The sequence below is a fragment of the Canis lupus genome, chromosome 4 (genome assembly GCF_003254725.2).
Source record: "Canis lupus dingo isolate Sandy chromosome 4, ASM325472v2, whole genome shotgun sequence".
NCBI classification, from domain to species: Eukaryota; Metazoa; Chordata; class Mammalia; order Carnivora; family Canidae; genus Canis; species Canis lupus.
Window position 1 is genome coordinate 74,425,486 of NC_064246.1, and position 25,866 is coordinate 74,451,351.

Here is a 25,866-nt window from a genome sequence, read left to right on the forward strand (position 1 = left end):
CGTCTCTGATTAGAAACCTTAATTCTATCAGCATTCTATTGTTCTCTTTCCCATGTTATCTAACTTATTCACAATTTCTGGCAATTAGGATATAGATATCTTTGAAGGGCCTTATTTAGCCTTCCATGTATATATTATTTTGTTTTCTAGCTGTCCCCTTTTTAACAGTGTGCATTTTAGTATATAATAATTTGGATGGGGCATCTGGGTGGCTTCAGTGGGTTGAGCATCCAACTCTTGGCTTTGGCTCAGGTCATGATCTCAGGATCATGAGATGGAGCCCTGCGCTGGGCTCCCTGCTCAGAGGGGAGTCTGCTTGAAGATTCTCTCTCTCCCTCTGCACTCCCTCAACCCTCAAATAAATAAGTAAACCTTAAAAAAAAAAACAAAAAAACCAAAGCCCTAATTTGGATAGTTTATCATGCTACTAAATGTTCCTGATCACTGTAATAAGTGGGATCCTGTTTTCCTATTAGGAACATTTGAACCAAATAAAATTTTTGAACCAAATAAATTATAGCTAAAACCCACAATATGTTATAAAATTAAACATACAGACATTAAAAACCTTTTAAATTAGTTAGAATAATAATACTAAACCATAAACTCTAAAACAAAGATGAAGCATTCTGTCCAGTAATTACATATTGCATTTTCATGTACCTAAAATGAAAAAGCTAGCAAAGTATGGTTTTAGTTTCATCACTGAAATATGACCAAAAACTAGTATCTTGACAAGTCAGACATCCATAAAATACTTGGTTAGTAAGAATTTTCCTTTCTTTCAGAATTTTCCTTTCTTTCAGAATTTTCCTTTCTTTCAGAAATGCTTTTGAAATAGTGATTTTGGCAACCCTAAAGCCTCCAAAAGTGCTGGCAGTTGTCTTCAACACCCCTCTGGCTTTGGAGAGATGCTTTTCAAAAACTTGTATACCTTTCTCCGTCTTTTGCTATGGGGTCAACAGCAAATGACCAAGAAGAGGAAGTGACGGTGGCAGGGGAGCCTGGTGCCAGAATGAAGAGTGTGACCCCCCTTGGCCACCGAGATGCCTGGATGTCCACACGCACAGCGCTCTTATCTGCCGACTGGCAGGGGCATGAATGGTTGCCTCTCAGAACATTTTCTTATAGCTTTAAAACATTTTTGAACAAAACAGGTGTCTGACAGAACCCTGTTAGTTTATTGATTAAGAACATCTCTCACCTTGTGTTACTGCCCTTTAGTGAGTTTCTTTCATGTCAGTTCCAAATTCCTACTGGATAGATTTGAAAGAAGTCCATGCTTTGCTCTTCCTTTTCTGCCTGTTTCTCCTTGCTCCAGTTCCATCCTTCCCACCCTTCCCTGTTCTACTTCTTCTGTTCTTTTTCCCCATCTCCTCCGATCCAGTGTATCTGTCCTTTCTCTCTCTGACTTCCTCCCCATCCATGCTCTCCAGCCCCACTGCCCCCAACCCCCTGCTCTTACCTGCTTTACCTGTGGACCCCAGTTAGCCATGCGATTGCACACACTAGTGACTGGATATTAGGAACAGAATGTATTCTGAAAGCACTTCAATTAAAATTGTGCTTCCTAAATACATAGCCCCCAAACATCATCCTTTATCTGTGTAGATCACTAAGTGTCATTAAAATTATTCTCCTAGCTAAAACATGTGTTATTACTCAAGGCATTGAATTACAAAAACCTAATCCAACATTTTATACATTCTGTTGGGTTTTTCAAGTATCACATGCTAACACAGAAATTTGAACAATTCAGAAAGGCACAAAGAAGAAAATAAAAATCGTGTGTAACCACACAAAGGAAAGCACTAGCAAATGTTTTGAAGATAACTTTATTATAAAAGAAATACATACCCAGTGTGGCAAATTCAGAGTTTTCAGCAAAAGTATAAAAGAGAAAGTGACTATGTATGTTAATAAATATATGTATATTTTTCCTTTATTTTTCTCTATATTTCTAAATAATATGAAACATGCAGAATGTCCAGTTTTATATCCTTTCATTTAATCTCATATAATGAATATTTTTCAACATTATTAAAAACATAGTACAGTTTTTATTGGCTACACAATATCCTATTGTGTAAATATTATTCTGTTTACTTCCCAGTCCTCTGTTGCTGGTCATATAGGTTGTTTCCTATTATTGATGATCAGAAATAATGCTGTGATGGATATCTTTGTGCACAAACTGTTTTCCTTTTTTTTGGATCAGTTTTTTTGGAAATAATTTTACAAGGGGAGTTTTGTGGCCACAAGTATGCTTTCTGAGGCTTTTGATGCAGATTGTCCCAAAAGGGAGAAGCAGTCCTCCCTTACTTCCCCAGAGGTGTGTGAGTGTCCATCTGACCATAATATTATGATATGGCCATATTGGCAGAGTAATTACAGTTTTACTGTGGAAGATTTTTAATTTCCTTTCTCAGATTTTGATTAAATTTCCATCAATTTTAATACTAATAAAAGGGGAGAGAATGAATTGTTTGAAAATTTTTGAGAGACTTTTTATTTTATTTATTTTTTAAAGAGAGAGAGCACATATGTGGGGGTGGAGGAGGGGAAGCAGGAAAGAGAATCCCAATTAGGCTCCCCCAGCATGAAGCCTGACATGGGGCTTGATCTCACAACCCTGAGATCATGACCTGAGCCAAAATCAAGAGTCGATTACTTAACTGACTGAGCCATGCAGGTGCCCCTAGACTTTATTTCAGAGCAGTTTTAGATTTACAGAAAAGTTGCAAAGAAAACACATATGGTTGTATACATATACCTGGCACCCAGTGTCCCTTATTAGTAACATCTGATAAAATGGTATGATTGTTGCAGCTAAAGAATCAACAGTGACACATTACTGTTAACTATAATTCATTTAGGGTTCACCAGTTGTCCCTGGTGTCAGTCTTCTGGTCCAAGAAACTATCCAGGACACCATATTACATTTAGTCATCATGTCCCCTTAGCCTCCTCTGGACTGTGACATTCCCAGTCTTCCCTTGTTTTTGATGACTTGACAATTTGAAGAGTAGCAGTCAGGTATTTTGAAGCATGCCTCTCAATTTGCATTTGTCTGGTTTTTCTCATGGTTAGACTTGGGTTATGGGTTTTAGGGAAGAACACAACAGGAGTAAAGTGCCCTTCTCCTGGCATCATATCAAGGATGTATGCTATCAGTGTCACTTAACACTCATGATGCTAACCTTGATCACCTGGCTGAAGTAATGTCCACCATGTTTCTCACTATAAAGTTAATTGTTTTCTGTCTTTCCAGTATTCCACTCTAAGTCACCAAACAAAGCCGCCACTAAAAGGTGGGGTCAGAGAAGTTAAATTCCATCTCCTGGAAGAAAGAATGTTTACCCAAATGTCTGTTTTTCTTCTTGACAGGAGAAGTAGTTTGTATTTTCATCTCATGAAATAAATGTGTCATACAGAGAGAGCTATTGCTGGCAAATTTTTAAAAATAATTGTTTTGTTTAGAAGAAAAATATATATCAAGTGTATATATGTATATATGCATGTATGTGTATAAATAGACACATACATATCAAATATACTGTATCTGAAATGTATCAAATTTAGGAATTAATGTAAAATTAGAAAAAGCATAAAAGAGAGAATACTCCTCATCTTGGTATATTTGCTGTGGTCACAAATTCTTGATCATACCTTTGTGCTTTGCTTAACAATTACTATTCATTAATAATTTGGGAGGTCATGGATTCAGTGTCAAACAGGTTGGCATTTGCATTAGGCCAACTCATCTCCTAGAACATTGCCCTCATTGGGGTTGAGGTCACTGAAAAGCTCACAAATGGTGGATAAACTTCAGCTGTCATTCAGCTGTTCTAGAAAGTTCTATAGCATTCACTACATACTTCCTAGAATTAAGTAAATTATTTGTGCTATTTAGATTTTGACAAGAGTGCTGTGATGTTTTAGTGTAGAATTATTCCATTAGTAGGGATTTTTACTGTTTTGTGACATATATCGTTTCTCTATTATGAACTATTTGGAGGCATAAACAGTTTTAAATTGTGAAGTAAAAAAAGAAGTCGACTTATTTTTCTAAGTTTTAAAAAGGAGGAATTTAATGTAGTAATCCCTTTGGTGTTGGTGAGAAGATTTAACTCATTGTCTATTAAAATGTGGTAGAAGTATGCAGTGTTCCTAAAACCATCAACAAGTTTTTACTTTTTTAAATTTTTTTTAAATTTTTATTTATTTATGATAGTCACAGAGAGAGAGAGAGAGAGAGAGAGGCGGAGACATAGGCAGAGAGAGAAGCAGGCTCCATGCACCAGGAGCCCGATATGGGATTCGATCCCGGGTCTCCAGGATTGCACCCTGGGCCAAAGGCAGGCGCTAAACCACTGCGCCACCCAGGGATCCCCATCAACAAGTTTTTAAAGATGGCAGATGGAACAGTAGATTGCCTTCCTAACAGTAACAGAGAATAATGGAGGAGCCATTTTAGGATATGAGATTTTGACAACGTTCTAGAAGAAAAAAGTGGGATAATTAATAATCAGGATTTCATGGCCAAATGAGCCGTACCTCAGAGTGTGCATACTGGTGGGATATAGACAAAAAGAAAGTTGATTTGACACAGGAGCCCCCAGAGGTATTTGAGACTTGGAGATGCCAGGTGTGATGGAGGGCAGGGAGGCTGGAGCTGAAATTGGAATGGTCATCTGCTTCCCAAACTTGGGCAGATTTACTACTGCCAGGTGTCTATCTCCTCGGCAGTAGGCTAGAGCTTTCTTCTCTGTGGGAATTAAATGGCCCAGAGAAAAGACCTTTACATTCTGGCATTTAGGAAATCCTCCATCCCTAAAGATCAAGTACCTGCTAGATCTCTGCCTCAAAAGCCTGAAGTCATCCATGCTGACATAGAGCACTTCGCCAGCTTTTCAGCAACCCCTCATAAATATGGAAGGGTAAGCAAGGATGTCAGGATATTTTTGGAAAACATCCAACATGGAAGAGGTAGACCAAAGTAAATAAACAGGAAAAATTACTTTGGAGAAATCAGATAATGCAGGAAGCAGAAAGGAATGCAACAAACAAATAAGAAACCTCAAAATCTTTCATTAGTGTTCATAGAAATATTCTAGAATAGATTGTGTACATAAAACAAGAAGAAGATACTGTGAAGTGGAACAACTAGAGGCCAAGAAAGAGCCCGCTGAGGGGAAAAAGGATTGATGAAATTTAGAAAGAAACCAATAGAAATAGTGGAAGATAAAGCCAAGAGAATCTCTCAAAAAGTAGATGAACAAGATGTCTGGGAAATATGAGATAGAAAGTACGGGAGATAGAAGAACAATTGGGGAGGTCTAACATCCAAGAATATTTTTTGTAACTGGAGGACTGAAAGACACAGTCTCTGGAATGAAAGGTACATTTAATGTCCAGTGCAGTAGGTGGAAGAAGACTCATTCGAAGGCACATAATTGTGAAATTTTGATGTAGCATGTGTAAAGAGAAGATTCCTGTGCTTTCTGGGGTAAGAGGTGGAGACCATCCAAAAAGGATGGAGAGCCAGGAAAGATACTAGATTTCTTCGTTTTAAAATTCGATGTTGGATAAAGCAGACATGCTGGTGTGAGAGCCCTGAAATCAGTGGATCTCACCTGAGGTGGCCACCAGGGAGTCCCAAGATAATGGCTGGGGCTTGGCCTGGGAGCCACAAGGCCAGCTTGGAACAGGGAGCTGGAGAGCTCGGGGGAAGCCTCTAAGAAATAAGAGCACTCCATAAAATAATGCCTAGTATGCTGGGGATTTTTAAAAGGATGGATTGATGTAACAAAGAAGGAAATGCCATAAGAAAAGAAAGGTAAGTGAAGATGCCAAGAAAAACAAAAGGCTACGCAAGAAAGAAAGTACTAGCAACCTACATGGCATAGATACCAGCCCGCTAGAGTAGATACTGGCTGGTAAGTTGTATCAGCACATACTGGCTGAGGACCGGGTTTGCCTTGATGCTGTTTTAATAATGTAAATATAGTTGTTTGTATTGGTTTGATGGAAGTACCAATATTGGGAAAATGATAGTGGGATTGTGTAAGGGAGCCAAAACCTTACCTATGTTACGGCCCGCACAGTACCTCAGATAATGTCCAAAACTGATTAAAACAAACACACAAACAACCAAACAAGAAGCCCAGCATGTTATTCAGAAATATGGAGATAGCTTCCAGAAGAATAATGTTAAAAAAGCCAAAAGTCATTGCCTCTGGGGATTGGATGAGGTAGAGCAAAAGATTTTTGTTTTTCATAACAGACTTATAAGAAATATTCCACTATGTTAAGCTACGTGCCTGAGGTAATATGAATTACTTAAAAAAATAACTTATTATTTAACAACCAAATGCATTGTATTAAACGTTATTAGATTCTGGTTACAAACAAACAAACACTGAGTAGCTCTAAGACATTCTGGGGACTATTCGGGACATTTGAACATGGAACGAAAAATAGGTTATGTTGTGCAATTACTACTCATTTTCTTAGGTGAGGGAATGGAACTGTGACTATATAAGGGAATGCTGCTTAGGACAAGCATGCCGAAGGCCTTCATGCAGAACTCCCCCAGTGTCTTCAAATAATGCAGCGTATGCACTTCAGAGGTGGAAAAATACTAATATTTGTCAAATCTAGGTGGTGGCATATGGGTATTGATTATACAATCCCTTGAATTCTCTGTGCTTTGGAAATCTTTGGAAATAAAATATTGGAAAAAGAAAGAGAAATGTCATTCATATGTACTCTGGAAATCAGCATTTTCCCCGAAAAGTAATATCCAGACACTGGCTGTTCATTTTGTAGAGAGATTTGGACTGTTTGCAGAGGGCTGAGTTTGGTGTGGTGTGTTCATTCCCCAAATAGCACTGCCATAAACTGTTTACAGGCCACCTCTGCCTGGATGCTGAGGGAAGGGTCCGAATGGCTGGGAAATCAAACTCTAATGAAGAAGATGCCTGGTCAGTTCAGAGCCTGTTCAAGAAAAAAAAAAAAAAAACTAAAAATAAATAAATAAATAAATAAATAAATAAATAAATAAATAAATAGAAAAAATTATTAAACTTCAGTGAGCACTGAGACGTTTTATCTTCATTGTTGTCATGATATATTTTCCTCAATTCTAGAGCCCATTTCCTGAACCTCTTGTGATATGATGGAGAAAAGAGATCTTTTTGTTAAGCCCCAGTAAAAGAAGTCCTTATTAGACCAAATTTTTGCCTTAGCAATCTCTTCCCTGCAGATTTTGATTATTGTGTAGGAAAAATATATATACCTTTCCCACTATTTTATTTCTCCAAAGTTGATGGTACTGAAGTGCTGACCTCCCGATACTCAATTCTAGTGTCATTTTAAGAGAAATATTGACAAGCTGGTGCCAGGGAGATTAACTAGAGTGCTGATAATTAGCACAATAGGAAATTTAGGGGGAAAAAAAGGTTAAAGGAAATGGAAATATTCCAAAAAGAGCAGTCTGAGTGGCACCTGATAAATGTTATCCAGTATGCTTAAGTAAATACTATGTACAAAGATAATAGGCGTATTCCAGTATAAATCTAGAAAGCAGACCTAAGATGATGCATGGAAGTTATGGGGACAAAGATTTTTAACTCCACAAAGGAAAGGGATTTCTAATAATTAACATAAGTTAACAATAGTGGATACCTTGAGAAATTATCTTTTGTTGGTAGAAGTGCATTTGTGGTGTGGATGTTTGGCGTTGAGGATGGAGTTCCAGTATGAGCTGCAAAAGTAAACCCTTGAAGGGTCTTATGATGATAAGATTCTCTGATTTTAGAGAAAGCTATTTTTTTCTGAACTAATGCTGTGTGCTAGCCACTGTAATAGGTGCTTTTTAATTATAGTTCCTTTTTCCTTAATAACAGCTTAATCAAAGTAGGCATTTCCCATTGCTCACGTGAACAGCCCGAGACTCATCAATCTTCCTGTGAGCCAAGGTCACACAGGAAGAGAGTATAGACTCAGGATAAGAACTCAGATGCAGATTTGGCAATAAAGTCCCAAACACCGTATCAATGTTTTTGAATCTGTAGGTTGTAATCCACTCAATCTGTGGGTTGAATCTGTAATGTAATCCATTACATGGATGTGAAATCAATGTAATGTGTTGGAAACAGAATTTAAATTAAAAAACTAGAACACTGAGCAGACTATATCAGAATGCCTCCTACATAGGAAAAGAGGGAAGCATTACTTCTTGAAACATTGGTTTGGTTATGTACTGGAGTCTCGATGTGAAATGTATTTTTTACTGTGTGTCAAGGCCATTTCTTAACCTCACGTACCCTTGACCTTCTTGACTCCCCTTCCCTGGACTTCTGTGCCTGGGTTAACTTTGCGGACCACTCCATAGGTGTAGGAGTTTTCTGAAGCCATTGTAACAAATGACCACAAACAACATGACTTAAAACAACACAAATTTATTCTTTTATGGTTCTGGAGGTCAGAAGTCAAAAATCAAGTGCCATTAGAGCTTCATTCCTTCTGAAGGCTTCATGGAAGAATCTGTTCTCTTGCTATTTTCACTTTCTAGAGGCCCCTGTGATATTTGGCCTGTGGCCCCTTCCCATATCCCTCCGATCTCTGCTTCTGTCATTATACCATCTCCTGCTACTCACTCTGATCCTCCTGCTTCCCTCTTGTTAAGGACCTTTGTGATTACATTGTCAACAGTCTCCCCATTTAAAGATCCTTCACTTCATCACATCTGAACACTTAAATTCCCTTTCCTAACCACAACGTCTCCTGCAGTTGCCCTATTTGTCATTTCCATTGACTGGCTTTTCAGTGGTTCAGGGTCAGCTGAGCATTCAGGCAGGCTCCATAATAGGGCAGTGTCTTCTCCCACTCTTCAGAGCAGTTTCCCAACTGCCCTGCCTGGGTGCCATAAGCAGACGATCTTACCTCTACTGAAAGAGAAAAAGAGGTTCGCCTCTCTTTTTCTTCTTATGCCATCTTTGGAGGAGGACATAGCACTTCTAGTCACATCATGTGACTATAGAAAATGTTTATTTTACTGAAGATTTCATTGGTGAAAAAGGTAAAGGAGTTTATACTGTACGTTTCCTGTCAAGCATCAAGTAAAAGGCTCCAGTTTCTTTTTGCAGGTCTTTCACTTTGGCTGCCAGCTGGACCTATCTTAGATCCTCTGTGGATGTTCTCTCTTCCGGCCTCTCCATTTCCAGAGGCTGCTTTGTCTATACCCTGGATTATTTCTGGGACTCTCTCAACTTCTTCCTTCTTTCTTGAATATAGTCATTTAGAACCCTTCCCCTTACCATTTTAATATTGTCTTCAAGGATGTGAAAGTCTGTTCTGCTGAGGAAGAAGGTTTTGTTTGTTCTTGGCCAAAAATGCTAGTTGCCCAGACCTGTTCTTATAGGTCAGTGGGGGATTACAAATAAGTAAAATTTGTTCTGCTGTAGTTGTGACCTCAGGGGGGTTTAGAAAGTAGAGACTGTGAATGTGGACGTACTCTTTAATGAAAGAGCCCTTGGGAAGGCAAATCTTTTTTTATCTTTTCATTTTAGAGATGTAATGCACTATAAATATCAGTGTTTACATCCATGTCTTTAAGATCTCACACTGGAACCCCTCTTCCTTTTTCTTTTATTTTCTCTTCTTCTTTTCTTTTTTCTTTTCTTTTTCTTTTTCTTTTCCCCCTTTTTCTGCTGCACTTGGTGAGGCTAGCATCTATCAAATCCCTCATGGTTTGCCTACTGCCATCACTAGGCCACCAGAGAAGACATCCACCTTTGTCCCTAAACCACTGTTAAACATTCCTGGAATGCCATGTTTCAGGCCAAAATCACTTTGGTGGCCATAGCAACAGTCTTGGCTGGCTGCTGTGCTCTTTCCTGCCTGAGTGGAAGCACTCCCAACCAGGGATAGTAAAGCATCATGGTGGGAGAAGCAGAGCCAGGGTCATGTTCTCCACAGCCCAGGAAGGATTTTGTATCTTTATAGTGGAGGATGGTTTCTGGACTGAGAATGATGACCTGCTGGGGCATCGTGAAAAAATAGTGCTGTATCTTGGCCATATCCGCCATAATGGTTTTCTGCTCCCCCTGGGAGACAGTGCTTTCACTTCTGCAAAGCTGGTTCTCTTCCATTGTTCTCCTTAATAACATGTTTCCTGGGCTTCCAGTGTGCTGGCAATTTCCTGCTTCTTTTTAGTTGGACTTCTAATTTTCTGGTGATGACGAACATGGATTGCTACTTAGAGCCTCTCCCCCACAAAGGCAAAGCCATAAAGAAATTCTGAGGAACAATATTTTTCTGATAGAAGATTATTGAGAGAAGGAGAAGTAGTCAGAACTGTCCTATGTCTTTGACATCCCTCCTTTTGCTCAGGATGGGAAAGACCATTTTGTAAGTCACTGTCGTCCATGATGCTCCCACCCTGTCCCTGAAGACTGTGAGAGAAAAGTTATAATGGGTTTTTGGTTGCTACAATATCTCTTAGCCAATGCTCCTTGAACTTGTTAGCTTATCATGGAATGCATGGTTAGAGATGTAATGAAATTCCTTTTTTAATTTTCAAGAAGAATAGGTTTGGTAGGGTTCTTCAGCATTTGTGTCAAGTTACCTTCTTTCAGATGGCCCATCTTCTTAATGTCAAATGATACCACATTTCAAATCCAAAACACTTATTCAATTAGAAAATCTATTTCCTAGAATGTTTAAAGCTGTTTTGGGCATCTTTTATCGATCTGATCTGTTAAGGTGTTATGGGCATTCTCTGTGAACCTCAGATTCAGGGGATCATCCTCCACAAATTGCAGTCATTATAGTTGAAACTTCTTTTGATTGAGTGTTTAATTGGGATCATTGACAGTATTTCTCCATATCTTTAATGTTATGCTGGTTTGGTGGTAGAAGAAGATAAAAAAAATCAACACCTATTGGAATAGTGTTATGTTTTCCAACGTAGGATACGTGAATTACCTGTATCCCAGGTGCTTGCTAAAATGCAGATTCCTGGGTATACATTAGATGTCTGACAAGAATCTCTGGGCAAGACTCCCGGGGACATGCATTTTTAATAAGTTTTCCAAGATTCCTTTGCACACAAAAATTAGAAATAAGTGGACCATCTGATAACCTGTTCTTTTTAGTCATTTTGTTTTTATTTCTAAAGATCCCCTTTAGTGGGCTGAGTGGCTATTCTTCTCACAGGGACTTAGTGTTTCTTCCCTAAGAACAATAGTCAGTGAAGCTATGTGAACATCTCTTGGGAATTAGAATGGGGTAAATGCACTTAGTTCCAAGGGCTATCTATTGAGAACAACTAATGAGAGACAGCTTTTCTACCTTTACCTGAGCAGAAAGTTTTCTTCTAGAACCAATAAGTGAGTACTTTCAGAAATAAATAACTATGGTCACCATGCTGCAAAATGAAGAAATGATCTAGCCACAGAGAAGAGTCCAAACACTATCACCTTGAGGAAATCTATAAGAGATGGCAACACTTACTGAAGGCCAGCCCCTGCTTGGGATCATCTTTGTGTATTACTTTATTCAGTTCTTACTAAAGCTCCTCAGCAAAGGACATCTGTCATCACCATTTTGACAGATGAACAAACTGGCTCAGAGAGACTGAATTACTTGTCAAAGCTACATGGCTTGTTAGTGCTGCAGTTGACTGTAACTCAGCCTGTCTCCAGTTTGGCTTTTCCCATTAGAGGCAGAAAAACGGTGCTGTAGATTCTGATTTCAGGGGGAAAAGAGGCCAGGATTTGGTATCCAGGGCTGACCTAGAGACTTGAAATTAAGTTTCAAGTTTGAAACTGAAGATTTCAGCCTTCATTCCTTTGAAGAAATTCCAGTTTGTGAATTAAGCTCAATTCTTCTTGAGAGATGCCCGGAAAATCAGCCTTTCAGGCTGAGGGGATGCCCATGATGTGTTGGAAGTTTCATTAGAAGGCCTCCACCGTCAGTTTGAGCTCTCAGACTACCAAAAAGGAAGGAGGAGAAATCTATTAATTTTGTCTCCTTTCAGATTTTTTCCAGACAGCTCAGTGTACACCCACTGGCCATTGATTCTCCCCTAGTTAGTGTACTATATACTTATATATAGGAGATTTATTGTCAAGAATTGGCTTGCACAATTAAGGAAGCTGAGAACTCCTATAATCTGCCGTCTGCAAGCTGGAGAACCAAGCAAACCATGGAGTAATTTCATCTGAGTCTGAAGGCCTGAGAAGCAGAGGAACTCATGGTGTGTATAAATCCTGAGAGTCAGAGTAAAGATCTGACTCTCAAGGGGTTGGATGATGCCCACCCACATTGGGGAGGGCATTCTCATTTACTGAATCCCATTAAATTCAAATGTTAATGTCATATGGAAACAACCTCACAGACACGCAGAAGTAATATTAAATCAGGACTTTTTTTTTTTTTTTTAAGATTTTATTTATTCGTGTGTGTGTGTGAGAGAGAGAGAGAGAGAGGCAGAGACACAGGCAGAGGGAGAAGCAGGCTCCATGCAGGGAGCCTGACATGGAACTTGATCCTAGGTCTCCAGGATCATGGCCTGGGCTGAAGGTGGTGCTAAACCGCTGAGCCACCCGGGCTGCCCTGAATCAGGACTTTTGACAGCCAGTCAAGGTGACATGTAAAATTCACTATCACACCAGGCATCTGGGGGAAATGCTCCTTAGACTCTCATAATAGCTAATAGTTTACACTTCTGAGGCACTTCTGTGCTAACATTCATCCAGGTGCTTTACACTGACTCATTCAATACACATTGACAAGTCTTAATCAGTTAGTTAACAAGTTACTCTCACTGTTCATATTTTCAGATAAGGAATTGAGGCCCAGGGAAGTTAAGTTACTTGGAGCTAAGAGATGAATCAAGCAGATGGACTTGCTTTCATCACCACTTTGTATTGTGTTCACTGTGGATGGTGCTTTGACAACATGAGCTGCTATGCATTTGTTTGGTACCAATAAATACAGTAAAGCCTTCCGCTAGGCATTTTACATACAATGTCTCTGATAGTTATAACCCTGCAAATTAAGATAGATGATGTTCCATTTTACAGATGAGAAAACTGGGGCTCGCTATATTGACCAATTTGACCATGGTCACACAGCTCATGCTATTTCTAGTAAACCCTGTCATAACTTTTTGAACTTATATATTTTTTGGAATCCATTTCATCAAATTTTTTATTTTTTATTTTTATTTTTTTAAAAAGGTTTATTCATTTATTTATTCATGATAGATATAGAGAGTGATAGAGAGAGAGGCAGAGACACAGGAGGAATGAGAAGCAGGCTCCACGCCGGGAGCCCAACGCGGGACTCGATCCTGGGACTTCAGGACCGTGCCCTGGGCCAAAGGCAGGTGCCAAACTGCTGAGCCACCCAGAGATCCCCCTCATCAGATTTTTTAAATGAAGAGCGTTATATTTTCTATTTAGACTCTAAACTACCAACCAGGGAGTGGGATGTGGTCTTGTGTATATTAGGATTGTGCTTCTCTGAAGCTTCTCTGAAGAGCATGGGAGAGGTATGAGAACATGTAGGTTGATATTTCAGGGCTGTCAGGGGAACAACACCTTCTAGAAGTGGAATCTGCTTTCCAAGTCTATATGATCACAACTCCAGTCCCAGGGTTCACGCCCCTTCCATTCTGGTCTCAGGACAATGGCAGCCCCCTCTCACAACCCTCATCCAGCCAAATTTGCTCCCAGTGTTTCATTTTAATTTTGGCAAACGTTGGATTGTTTATACCTACTTATCTCTCTCATTTCTCTGAAGTTTGTGTCAGTACATTCATTGGTGTTTCCAAGCTGGCTCCTGATTGACTTGATCTTGAAAAGCAAACTGTTATAGTGAGATGTCACATTTTTGCAGATTGTATTTCTTTTAAGGCAAGTCTTCAACTTTGCCTTGATTACAGAACTCATCACTCTATGATGCATATGGTGTGGATTTCCTTTGGTCATTAGCCAGTCTCTGGGAATATACAGTCCAAGGTGGTAGCTATTAACTACCTATGGCTGTTTGAATTTAAGATAATAATTAAAGTTAAATGAAATTGGATCATATGGTATTTCTGTTTATAATTTTTTAAAGATTGTTTTTATTCATTCATGAGAGACAGAGAGAGAGAGGCAGAGACATAGGCAGAGAGAGAAGCAGGCTCCCTGCAGATTATGATGCAGGGACCACGATGTAGCACTCGATCCCAGGACTCCAGGATCATGCTCTGAGCTGAAGGCAGCCACTCAACCACTGAGCCACCCAGGTGCCCCTGTTTTTAATTTTTTGAGGAACCTCCATATTATTTTTCACAGTGGCTGGACCAGTTTGCATTCCCACCAGCAGTGCACAAGGGTTCATTTTTCTCCACATCCTCACCAATACTTGTTATTTCTTATCTTTTTGGTAGTAGCCATTCTGACAGGTTTAAGGTAATATCTCATTGTGGATTTTATTTGCATTCCCCTGATTATGAGTCATGTTGAGCATCTTTTTATGTATCTGTTGGCCATCTGCACGTCTTTGGAAAAATGTGTATTCAGGTCCTCTCTCCATTTTTTTAATCATGTATTTTTCGGTGTTGAGCTGTAGAAGTTCTTTATATGTTTTAGATATTCAACTCTTATTAGATAGATCATTTGAAAATATTTTCTCTTATTTAGTAGGTTGTCTTTTTATTTTGTTGGTTTCCTTTGCTGTGCAGAAGCTTATTTTGATGGAGCCCTAATAGTTTATTTTTCTTTTTTATTTCCTTGCCTGAGGAGGCATAGCTAGAAAAATATTGTTATGGTTGATGTCCAAGAAATTACTGCTTGTGTTCTCTTTTAGGATTTTTATGCTTTCAGGTATGACATTTAGATCTTTATCCTTTTTGAGTTTATTTGTGTGTGTGGTATTAGAAAGTGGTCCAGTTTCATTCTTTTGAATGTAGCTGTCTAGTTTTCCCAGCACCATTTATTGAGGGTGCTTTCCCCATTGTATATTCTTGCCTCCTTTGTCATAGATTAATTGACCATATAAGCAGGGGCTTTATTTCTGGGCTCTCTATTCTGTTCCATTGATTTGGGTGTCTATTTTTGTGACAGTATCATACTATTTTGACTAATACTATTTTGATTAATACTATATATATTTGATTAAAACTATTTTGAAATCTGGAACTGTGGTACCTCCAGCTTTGTTCTATGATTCAATAATTCCACTACTGGCTATTTACCCAAAGAAAACAAAAACACTACTTCAAAAAGATATATGCACCCCTCTGTTTATTATAGCATTATTTATAGTAGCCAAGATATGCAAGCAACCTAAATGTCTATTGATAGATGAATGGATAAAGAAGATGTGTACACACACACACACACATACACACACACACACAGAATATTACTCAGCCATAAACAGGATGAGATCTTGCCATTTTTAACAACATTGATGGACCTACAGGATATGATGCAAGTGAAATAAGTTAGACTGAGAAAGACCAATACCCTATGATTTTCACTTATATGTGGAAACTAAAAACAAAACAAATGAAAAACAAATGAATAAAACAAACAAAAAAACAGAATCAGACCTTTGAATATAGAGGACAGAACTGATGGTTGCCAGAGGGATGGGGGTGGGGGATGGGAGAAATGGGTGAAGGAAAGTGGGAGATATATGCTTCCAGTTATGAAATGAATAAGTCATGAGGATAAAAGGCACAGAGTAAGGAATATAGTCAATGATATTGTAGTAGCGTTGTGTGGTGACAGATGGTGACTATGCTCGTGGTAGGCATAGCATAATGTATAGGCTTGTTGACTCACTATGTTGTACTCCTCTCAATGACACTCAAATAAAAATTAAAAAAATAAAATTAGGTAAAATTAAAACTTCAGTTCTGTTGTTAGTTATATTAGCCACATCTCAGATGCTCAGTAGCAACTTGCACTCGTGGCTGTCAAATTGGATGGTACAGATGTAAAACATCTCCATCATCACAAGAAATTCTCTTTGGCAGCATTGTTGCAAGAGGTGGGGACCAGATCGGTGTTGTTACAATATCTGCCCCGTATGGTAACTCCAGGTGGATGCACCAGAGCATGTCTTCCTGGCTTGAGCTTTTTCTCCTCACACATCAGTCACTAGCACTGCCAAGACTAATATGCAAAATCTTCATGAATTTATGACATTACCAGTCACTCTTCCCTTCGGCTCCATGCAGGCCACTCGGGGAGCTCTTGGGATCATGGGGGAATCTTCCCAGTGGTCTTACATCTTATTCTGAGGGTTCTATCATCTCTTGACTTCTGACTTAGGTTATATAATAAATAATAAAATGCCTGTTGCAAGCCAGCGACAAAAAAGTTAATAATTCTGGGAGGCTGTCCTGGCTTTACAACTGTGCCTAGTATCTTAGAGACTATAGAAGTGCGGTCTTCCGTGTTTGCCCTCTGAAAGCATTCTTCCTCATTGGTCTTCATCTGAACCACAGCAATGGAATCTGTAGCACCTAGGTACACCTACGTACCCATCACACCCCAAATATACACCTTTCTCAGGGGTGCTGCATATCAAGTCCTGTCTTCCTGGCTGCATTGTAAACCTTGAGGTTTATGTATCTCTCTTAGAGTTCTTAGCATAGAGTTGGCCAAGTGATAGATACAGATTGATAATCAATAAGGATAATTTTGGGGTGCATTTTATCCTCTTTCTTATCTATTATAGTGAGGAGCCAAAGGGAAGAGTGACTGGTAATGTCATAAATTCATGAAGATTTTGCATATTAGTCTTGGCAGTGCTAGTGACTGATGTGTGAGGAGAAAAAGCTCAAGCCAGGAAGACATGCTCTGGTGCATCCACCTGGAGTTACCATACGGGGCAGATATTATAACAACACCGATCTGGTCCCCACCTCTTGCAACAATGCTGCCAAAGAGAATTTCTTGTGATGATGGAGATGTTTTACATCTGTACCATCCAATTTGACAGCCACAAGCTGCATGCTGCTACTGAGCATGTGAGATGTGGCTAATATAACAGCAGAACTGAAGTTTTAATTTTACCTAATGTTGTTTTTTTAATTTTTATTTGAGTGTCATTGAGAGGAGTACAACATAGTGAGTCAACAAGCCTGTACATTAGGCTATGCCTACCACTACTATTATAGTGAGGAACTGGGTATCTTTTCCGGGATTCATGTACTGTAATTGAGAATCTGAGTACCTCTTTATCCCAAACCAGTATATTGCTCTTGTTGTCTGCATCATCATGGAAAGAAAAAGCCAATCTGGTAACTTCTTAAATTTTCAAATGAAAAGGGATTTCTTTCCAGGACAGGCTGACAAGTTTTGGCAGCACTGTTCCATTGCACAACTCCAAGGGGTGCCATTCACACCTTTTTCCTATGTCAACAGCACCCCCTTGAGCTGTGCAACACAGAGCTCTGCGTGTCAGAACTGATTTAGTAATTCTTTCTTATGTATTTTACAATACTATGGTTGTTACTCTTTAGTTTGCTAGGTTTTGCCTATGGTAAGCATGCCAGCATGCCAGCATAGGTTAAGTGAAAGCATGCCAGCATAGGTTAGGGTCTCTAGGCTGTGTGGTTCTAGAACACTCTGTTCACAACTTCCTTGTTAGATGGTGCTAGTTGCCTACAGGACCCCAAATCATTGCACTAATGGAAGTATAATGTCATTTATATCAAGATGACTAACACTTTGTTGGGAGGAGGAGAAGAGGTTGTAGGCAATTATTCTCAATCCAAGACTGGCAAAAATAAGTTGGTTCTAAAGAGTCTGTGAAGGTCCTTTCCCACCTTCCTTTAGCAGAGAGCAGTAGAAGTTCAATGCCACTGACTCACACCTAAGTGGCTCAGCCCTTTGTCTCATGCCCCCCAGCTGGGCTTGCCTGATGAGTAGAAAGCAACTTGAAAAGTGATTTAATGAGCTTTAAGAAATCCACCTGCCTTATTTCCATTAGTCGGTCCCTAACACTTGAAATGAATTAGTAGACATTTTTTCTTTATTGTCAAGTAATATTTATAAAGAATTAAAGACAGGCTTAAAATTAATTTATTAGTGTTAGAAATCAGAATAATGGTTATCCTTGGGTGGGGATGGTATTGACTGGGAGGGAAATAGGGAGTTTCTCAGCCACTGGGAATATTGTTTCTCCATTTAGCTGTTCCATCTAGGAAAGATTTATGGGACTTTACAGTTATGATTTGTATATCTTTTTATATGTTTATAAATCTTCAAAATAAAATTTACTTAAAACAATTCTTAGAAGATAGCCTCAAAAAAAAAATAAAAGAAGATAGCCTCAGGAAGCATTCACAGGTATTTATAACTTAGTTAAAACAAGAATGTGAGGGGTACCCTGGTGGCTCATTTGGTTAAGCATCTGCTTATAGCTCATGTTATGATCCCAGGTCCTGGGATCGAGCCCTACATCAGGCTCCCTGCACAGTGGATAACCTACTTCTCTCCCCCCATCCCCACTCATGCTTTCTCTCTCTGCTTCTCAAATAAATGAATTCAATCTTTAAAAAATGAACAAAAAACAAACAAGGACGTGAGTTTATTTCCAACAGGGAGTTAACAGTGTGCTCAGACTACTGGATACTGAGGGAAAGAGTAGATGACAATGGAGAGAAGGGCAGATTTGTCTTTGAGCTTCTACCTGGGGTTCATTCTGCCCTGGTTCTTCTGAGAACAGAGTGCAAGCCCCCAGTGAAATGGATACCTTTTTTTCAAGTCCATCCCCATTCTTCAAAGATCTAAGAAAGGTGAGCAGGTTATGGAGAAGATTGTAATGAAGAGTGACTCTTCCAGAACTGGTAGTAGGGCAGTTAGCCTCAGGAAAGCATGGGGCCAGTGCTTTGTTTGGAAAGCAAACCATATATGAGTTCTTTCGGCATGACCTGGCTCTGGTTAGGTGAGGAGAGACCAATAAACCATTGCCACCTGGATACTCTTGTATAAAGCCCTGTGTGTATATACTGGTGGAGAGAAGAGGGGCGGAGCTCTGCTAGAAAATCTTCCCACCTCATTCTCCTCCAGACCAGTAGGTGTCTCTTCATCCCCTCTCCTTCTGTGTGACACACATGTGGGGTCCATGGCGTGTGAGCAGGTGTCCTGCTTCCCTTCCAGCTGGTGAGTCAGCCAGCCCTCCTAGTTGTCACCATCCAGCTTCTGAGAAATATTTAGGCTGAGTAGGTGATTTCCAGGTGCAGGGCTGGCCTCGTGGAGGAATGAGATGAAAGTAAACCTTTAGGAAAATGCTTGTTTGGCTTTCAGGCATTCTCATTCATATTGCTCATAAATAGTTATTATGTTCTCAGCTGGAGCCCCGTCTGTTTCTTCTGTACCACCTGGGTCCAGAATTTGAGGCTAAAGAAATACCAATAAATCATTCTTGTTGGCAAATGTTTTTTTCTTCAAGGACATCAGTATTAGGTTGATAGCAGTTGCACAAAGGGACCCCACACCAGCCTTCCCTGAGGAGTCTTTGAGTCCTCCTTTTCTCTGTGAACAAATGAGTTCCATCAGCAACAGGCTTACATTCTCATGTCTGTGCTCTTTGTCTCAGAGTAGAAATGGAACCAAATCTCAGCACTGCGTAAGTCTGTTTGCAGCTATTCTGTTACAATCTGGGTCTTGTCAGTTCTTTATGTCACATGGGATTTCTCAGAGAAAGCATTACCAACCTGCATTTGTAAAGTACTTTGCATGGCACTTTTATAAGCCTTGACTCATTTGATTCTTCTAACAGCCCTATGAATTAGTAGGTTTTACCCCCATTTAACAGGTGGGGTAACCTATTCAAAATCACACAGCTGTTGTTATGACTGCCAGTAAAGTGTGCCTTTTTTTCCTATTCCCCATGTTATTAAAGACATTTCAAAGTCAGTAATGAAAACAGGAAGCCATTTGTGAGATTTATGTTATGATCCAGTTATGTTACTGGTCCAGGGAAGCAAACATTTTGGAAAGACATCCAAGTCACGGACTGTCCACAGACAGCAGCCTCTTTTCATGAGCCCCTCTTGTCTTTTCGAGTATAGGGGCTGCTCAGCTAGTCTTCAGACTCCTCTGCAGAGCAGGGCAGCTGTGGCTTGCTGAGGGATGGTGAGGGGGCTTGAACTCAGAAGCCTTCATGGTTTCCCTAACCCCTCCAGTGTTTCCAGGCTTACTCTTGCAAAACTTATTATCCACTGATCTGCTATATTGATCCTAATACAACGAAATGACATAAAATCCGGAAAGAGACTAGTGATAGATGAGACTGTGAGCCAGGCCCTTTTCTAAGAGCTTTGCATATATTAATTCATTTGGCCTTCATAACAATCCTTGGTTATCCCCATTTTTCACTTGACAAAGCTGAAACTGAGCAAGTTACTTGCCCAAGGTCACAGTGCTACTAAGTGGAGGAGCTGGGATTGAATCCAGTTGAATTCCAGAGGCTGAGCTCCTGATCACCTCAGTATGGTGCCTTAGGCAGGTCTTCTAGGGCAAGTTCTTTTCTTTGTTAATATAAAATTCAGATCCTGAGCCTCAAGTCCAGCCTAGCAGATCATTGGCAAAGGAGTTTTCTAAACATCTCAAATGAGCACTAAGAAATTCTCCTGAAGAGAAAAGAGAGTTGTAGCATATACCACTTCTAGATCTGAGCTCCAGAAAGAGTTATTCATTCTTGGGCTTTTTCCAGCTTATCACTGATTCCCATTTCTGTGAGTGAGAGGGCTCCCCTCCCCTGGAAACTGACAGAGAACTTTGCACTGTGGATTCCTGGAAACTCAGTCTCAGATCAGGGACTCTGTGCTCTGTTTCTATTGTTTCCATGAGAGCATTGTGGCCAAAACACTTCAGGTCAAGCAGCTATGTGAACATATTGCTAGACTACCTCCATACAGGTTTTCCAAAAAATTATCAATGGAATATGGGGTTTAGGTATCAATTCCATAATAGGGCAACTGGGAAGCACTGGTTCCTAATTTAAGATTAATAGATAACCAGCAATGGTTTTAGGGGCTGGGAATGAACCTGCAACATTGCATGCCACATTTTGGATACATTTTTTTTATTGGAATCTCAAAGGGATCCATGACCCTAAAATATTGAATAACTGTGACTATAAAGACACCTCATTAACTTGTTCATGTGTAGCTTTCCTGTGAGATGAAATGGCAGACTTTGAAAGCACTGGTCTTACAGGTTTTCAGGTATCATCAGATCTACGTATTTTTCACTGTACTAATCTTCTTTGCATAGATATAGAATTGATTCAAATAGATCTTTGTATTATGTATATTTACAGACTGGGTTTTTCCATCTACCACATGGAGACTTCTTCATTGAGCCCGTCAAAAAGCATCCAGTGGCTGAGGGAGAGTACCACCCACACATCATTTACAGGAGGCTGAGGCAGAGAGTTCCAGAACAGAAGGAGCCAACATGTGGATTAAAGGGTATGGTGACTTAAATCTCCTCACTGCATTGAGGAGTCTGTTTTGTTCCATTATTGTTCTATTATAATGTGGGTAGTTCTTACTCAAATCTGTTATCTATCCCCGCTCTGTTGCCACAAAGTGTATACCCTTGGGCTTAGGAATTATTAGGAATAATTTCACTTCTTCATACTTTAGTCTCTGTGTTCTTAATGGGAAGGGAAAGAGGCATTCTCCACATCCTTGCTACATTAATCAGTGATACTCAATTGATATTCATAATGATGAATTGTTTGTTTTTTAAACTTTATAAATCCCTAGAGGAAGATACTTTAAATTAAAGACAATTAGTTTTAGTATTAGCAAAGTTATAATACTTTAGTGTGCAATATTACTGAACTGCTTGTCATATCTGCGTATGGATGGCGGATTTAAATGTATGATGATGCTGATAATGATGTGTGAAGAGAAACTGAAAGAAATATCCACACGTTATCAGATGATGAATTCAGCAAAGCATCTTTTGGCTGCCTTTTGTTTTTTAGTTCACTGACGTATGTTCCCTGCCTCTTGCTTGGGAGTGATCTGAACTGGTCCTCTCTACCTTATACTAAACAGTTTCAGATAATTTTCAGAGGTGAACTGACCCAAGTTGTTTCCTTGCAATTCCCATATTCTCTCTGATTTGTAGGAAATAATGATCTATGAATAAAAGGCCACTGGAAATTGGGACATTTTCTTAAATATTGTATAGTTTATCCTTTCTTAAGAGAAAAAAATAATGTTGGCAAATTGAACACCAATAAAAAATAAATTTATATAAAAAAAAGAGAGAAAAGAAATAATGGGCCAGAGGGACAGTTAACGAAAGGAATCCTTAATATTATTTATATGTCCAAAGGATTTGGAAACTGTGGGCCTCTATGGGAAAATAGATAGATAGTGAAAGAATTAGGGCAGGCCGATGCTAATAAAGGTTTGAGAGGACTCAGAACTTGGCAAGCAGGAGACGGAGAGGACAAGGGGACAAGTAATTTCTCAATAGACTTCACCCAGACCCTGGGATAGATGGTAACTTTCCTTGGAGTTTATTCTATAATCTTAGCAGAGTATGTAAAGAATAAGAAATTTTGAGTCTATAATGTTTCCTGTATACAAAAATGGACAGCTGTTTGCATTCCTTAACTTTAGGAAGCTATTCCAACTTTGTCCTAAATCAGATAACCTACTGTCTAAATCTCCTTCTAGCAAAAGCTAAGAGAAGGAAAGAGATTCTTCTTCTGGATGATCCTATTGATTAAGTTACCAATCCAAATAACTTAGTTTCTATGTGAAATTTTATGGCTCTGATCTAATCACCTGAAGAATTTCCCAACTCTTATACACATTGGATGATAGGATAACACTTTGTATGTGTGATTCACTATTTTTTAGATCACTGAGTCATCAGTATGGCAGGGAAAATTATTAGGGCAGTGAGTGGACAGGGCCCAAGAATCACTTCTATAGCCACAGTTGTGCTGTGAAATGAGTTAGGCTATTCCTCATGCATCCACCATGAACACCTTCTCTGTTGAGGTAGAGTTGATGAATAATGAACTGAGAATGGTACATATTTTGTCATAAAGACAGAAGGAATGGATAGGAAAGGAGTGAGGTTTACAAATGTCATGTCCCCATTTAGGTCACACACAATACCTCAGCTATAGTGCTTGTCATGCCATTTCATTATTCGTTCTCCGCCAGCTGAAGATTTAACCAGTACTGGAAACTTCTCCGATTAATCCCACTTGGAATGATCTTTGCATTGTAAATTTCTCCACACATATCTTCTAAAAGGTATTCTCTTAAGCTTGCTTAAAACCTTTCAGTGTCAGAATTGAATAGATAGTTCTGTTGGAAGGACCTTTAATTGTTTTTACCAAAGAAGTAATTGTGACTCAAAGAAAGGAGTGAACTTTCAAAACCATCAAGGTAGTAGATGCTCAGAATATAGCCAAGCTTAGAAGTCAAGGTTCTATTATATCCTGGGCTTTATATTCCCTCATGTTTATTCTTTATGTCTTCCTTGAATATATAAATCTTGTTTTATTAACTGTCTTGAAAGTTCTATTAGAGTAAGAATTCCTTTCCCAAACAGTATGTAGCATAGTGTAAGGTGCAAAGTAGAAATTTGGTAAATCACTGGAATGAAACGAAGAGTGCTCCATAGCCAAATAGATGAAACTAGAATATACTAGTCTCTCGTCTACATAACATTGATAGAAAAAAGAAAGGTGTATTTTCTAGAAGTTGAGAAAGTATCAGTTGTTTGTGATCATCCTTTCCCTAGACAGCAAGCATGATTTAATGCCTAAATGATAGCTGGAGATTCAAGAGTAATCTGACGTGCTTGCAAATATTCTTTTTTTAAAAAAAAAAAAGATTTTATTTATTAATTCCTGAGAGACACAGAGATAGGCAGAGACATAGACAGAGGGAGAAGTAGGCTCCATGCAGGGACCCTGATGTGGGACTCAATCCCTAAACTGGGATCACGCCCTGAGCCAAAGGTAGATGCTCAACCGCTGAGCCAGCCAGGCGTCCCAACTTGTGAATATTCTTAGAATATATTTGACATTTGGATTTTAAAAATTTTTACTTAAAAATCTTGGTATATTGAAACATACTTGGTCTTGCTAAACAAGGTAATTGCGGTGTTCTTACACCGCGTTACCCTACAGAGATGATGGAATTAACCTACAGTGGCCATGTCATTAGCCAACATTAAGGTACATTTTATACTTAGGTCAGTTGGTGTCTCAAGATTGAATTACTGTGATTATATCAAGAAAGATCACCTTTACTTGTATAAAATGGTCTGTCTTTATAATGTTTAAAGTAGGAACACCTTTGGTATTGAAAAAAAAGATGTACTTTAAAAGTGCTCTAATAGTTCAGAAAGGAAAATCTATCAATTACATTCCTCTAAAATGTGTACCTTTACTTAATGTTGATCTCCCACATTGAAAAGTGTCCAGGAGTTTCACAGTGGTCCAAAAGTTCATTTTATTACAGTCTTTAGAAGTTCATTTTATCTTAGGAAACACAGTTTCCTTTATCTGAAGTTTTGTTTTTGTTTTTGTTTTGTTTTGTTTTGTTTTGTTTGTCAACATATTCTGGGACTTAAAGTGACTAATTGATGGAGTATCAATGGAAACTATGGTTTTAGGAAGTTGGGGAAGGGGAATTAACACTAGTCCAATCAAATGCTAACTGCTACAGGGTCATCTATGGCAGAAAGGGGTTGAGGCAGATAAGATCAGAGTTTGGGATTTCATGCATTAGGACTTTAGGTTGGGAACATAGGGCGTGGTTCCTGGCATGTGTTTTTGTGTTCAGAATGTATTCATTTAACAAATATCTGTTTGGTATATTCTTTATGTCTGGTGCTCTCCTAGGTTCTGTGGGTTCATATGTGAATAGGATATAATTCTTGGTCCTCAGAGCTGACATCCTGGATTTAGGACATGGGCAAGTAGGGATCTGGTCCTGGTTTTATCTTTATACTAAATGGTAAGACCATGAAGGAAAATGGAATCTTAATGCATGTATCGGGCATTTTGTCACTCTGCATTATGTTCTGTGCCAGGATATGTAGCTGTAATTCACTCATTTTCCCTGCTGTAACTGTATTCCATTATGTGCATCTTCCACTTAACCAGTCTCCTGTGAGTAGACATGAACTGCATCCAGTTTGGAGCTATTATATATTATGTCATAGAGGCTGTTCTTGAACATGTTTCTTAGGATTCGAGCCTATAGGGTTATCAAAGATACATACCAAGTAGTGGAATGAATATCTCATGGGATATGTACACCTGACTTTACCGGATGACACAAACTTACTTTCCAAAGCTGATGTTCAAGTGTGGTGAGTGAGCGGTTCCATTGTTCCACATTCTGTCCAATACTTGCTATTCTCACTTTTAAATTTGGCTAGTCAGGGATATGAAGTGGTTTCTCTCTGTGCTTAATGTTGAACTTGAAGATATTTGTTATGAACTTGGGCCCCAAATCCATGGCTTGTGGCTATAGATTCCTCATGGATAGTTTTCTCCCCTGTACCCAGAGTTGATGCGCAGAGAACCAAATGTAGGTTTGCTTACTTGTTTCTTCTTTTTCTGGTTCATTTTTTCACTTAGGCTCTAATCTGACTTTTAAACTTGTCTTTTTTTTTTTTCCTCTAGAGCAAAATAGCAAGCAGCAGATACCCTAGTATAGCAGCTGGCTGTGTGCATCAATCAGCTTTCAGCCAGAGAACCAGTAGAAGATATATATTAGGAGATTTATTACAAGAAATTGGTTACCACTGTAGTGGGGGCTGGCTAAGCAAATCCCAGATCCAA

The 25,866-nt window shown here is 39.1% G+C and overlaps 1 protein-coding gene across 1 annotated transcript in view; it reads left to right on the plus strand.

Annotated features, from left to right (window-relative positions):
• The window catches only part of ADAMTS12 (ADAM metallopeptidase with thrombospondin type 1 motif 12), a 312,048-nt gene that overhangs the window by 93,188 nt on the left and 192,994 nt on the right, over positions 1-25,866 (plus strand). The window contains exon 3 of the mRNA XM_035714864.2: positions 21,349-21,499. Within this exon, the coding sequence (XP_035570757.2) occupies positions 21,349-21,499 (151 nt within the window). The remainder of the gene's footprint in view (positions 1-21,348; positions 21,500-25,866) is intronic.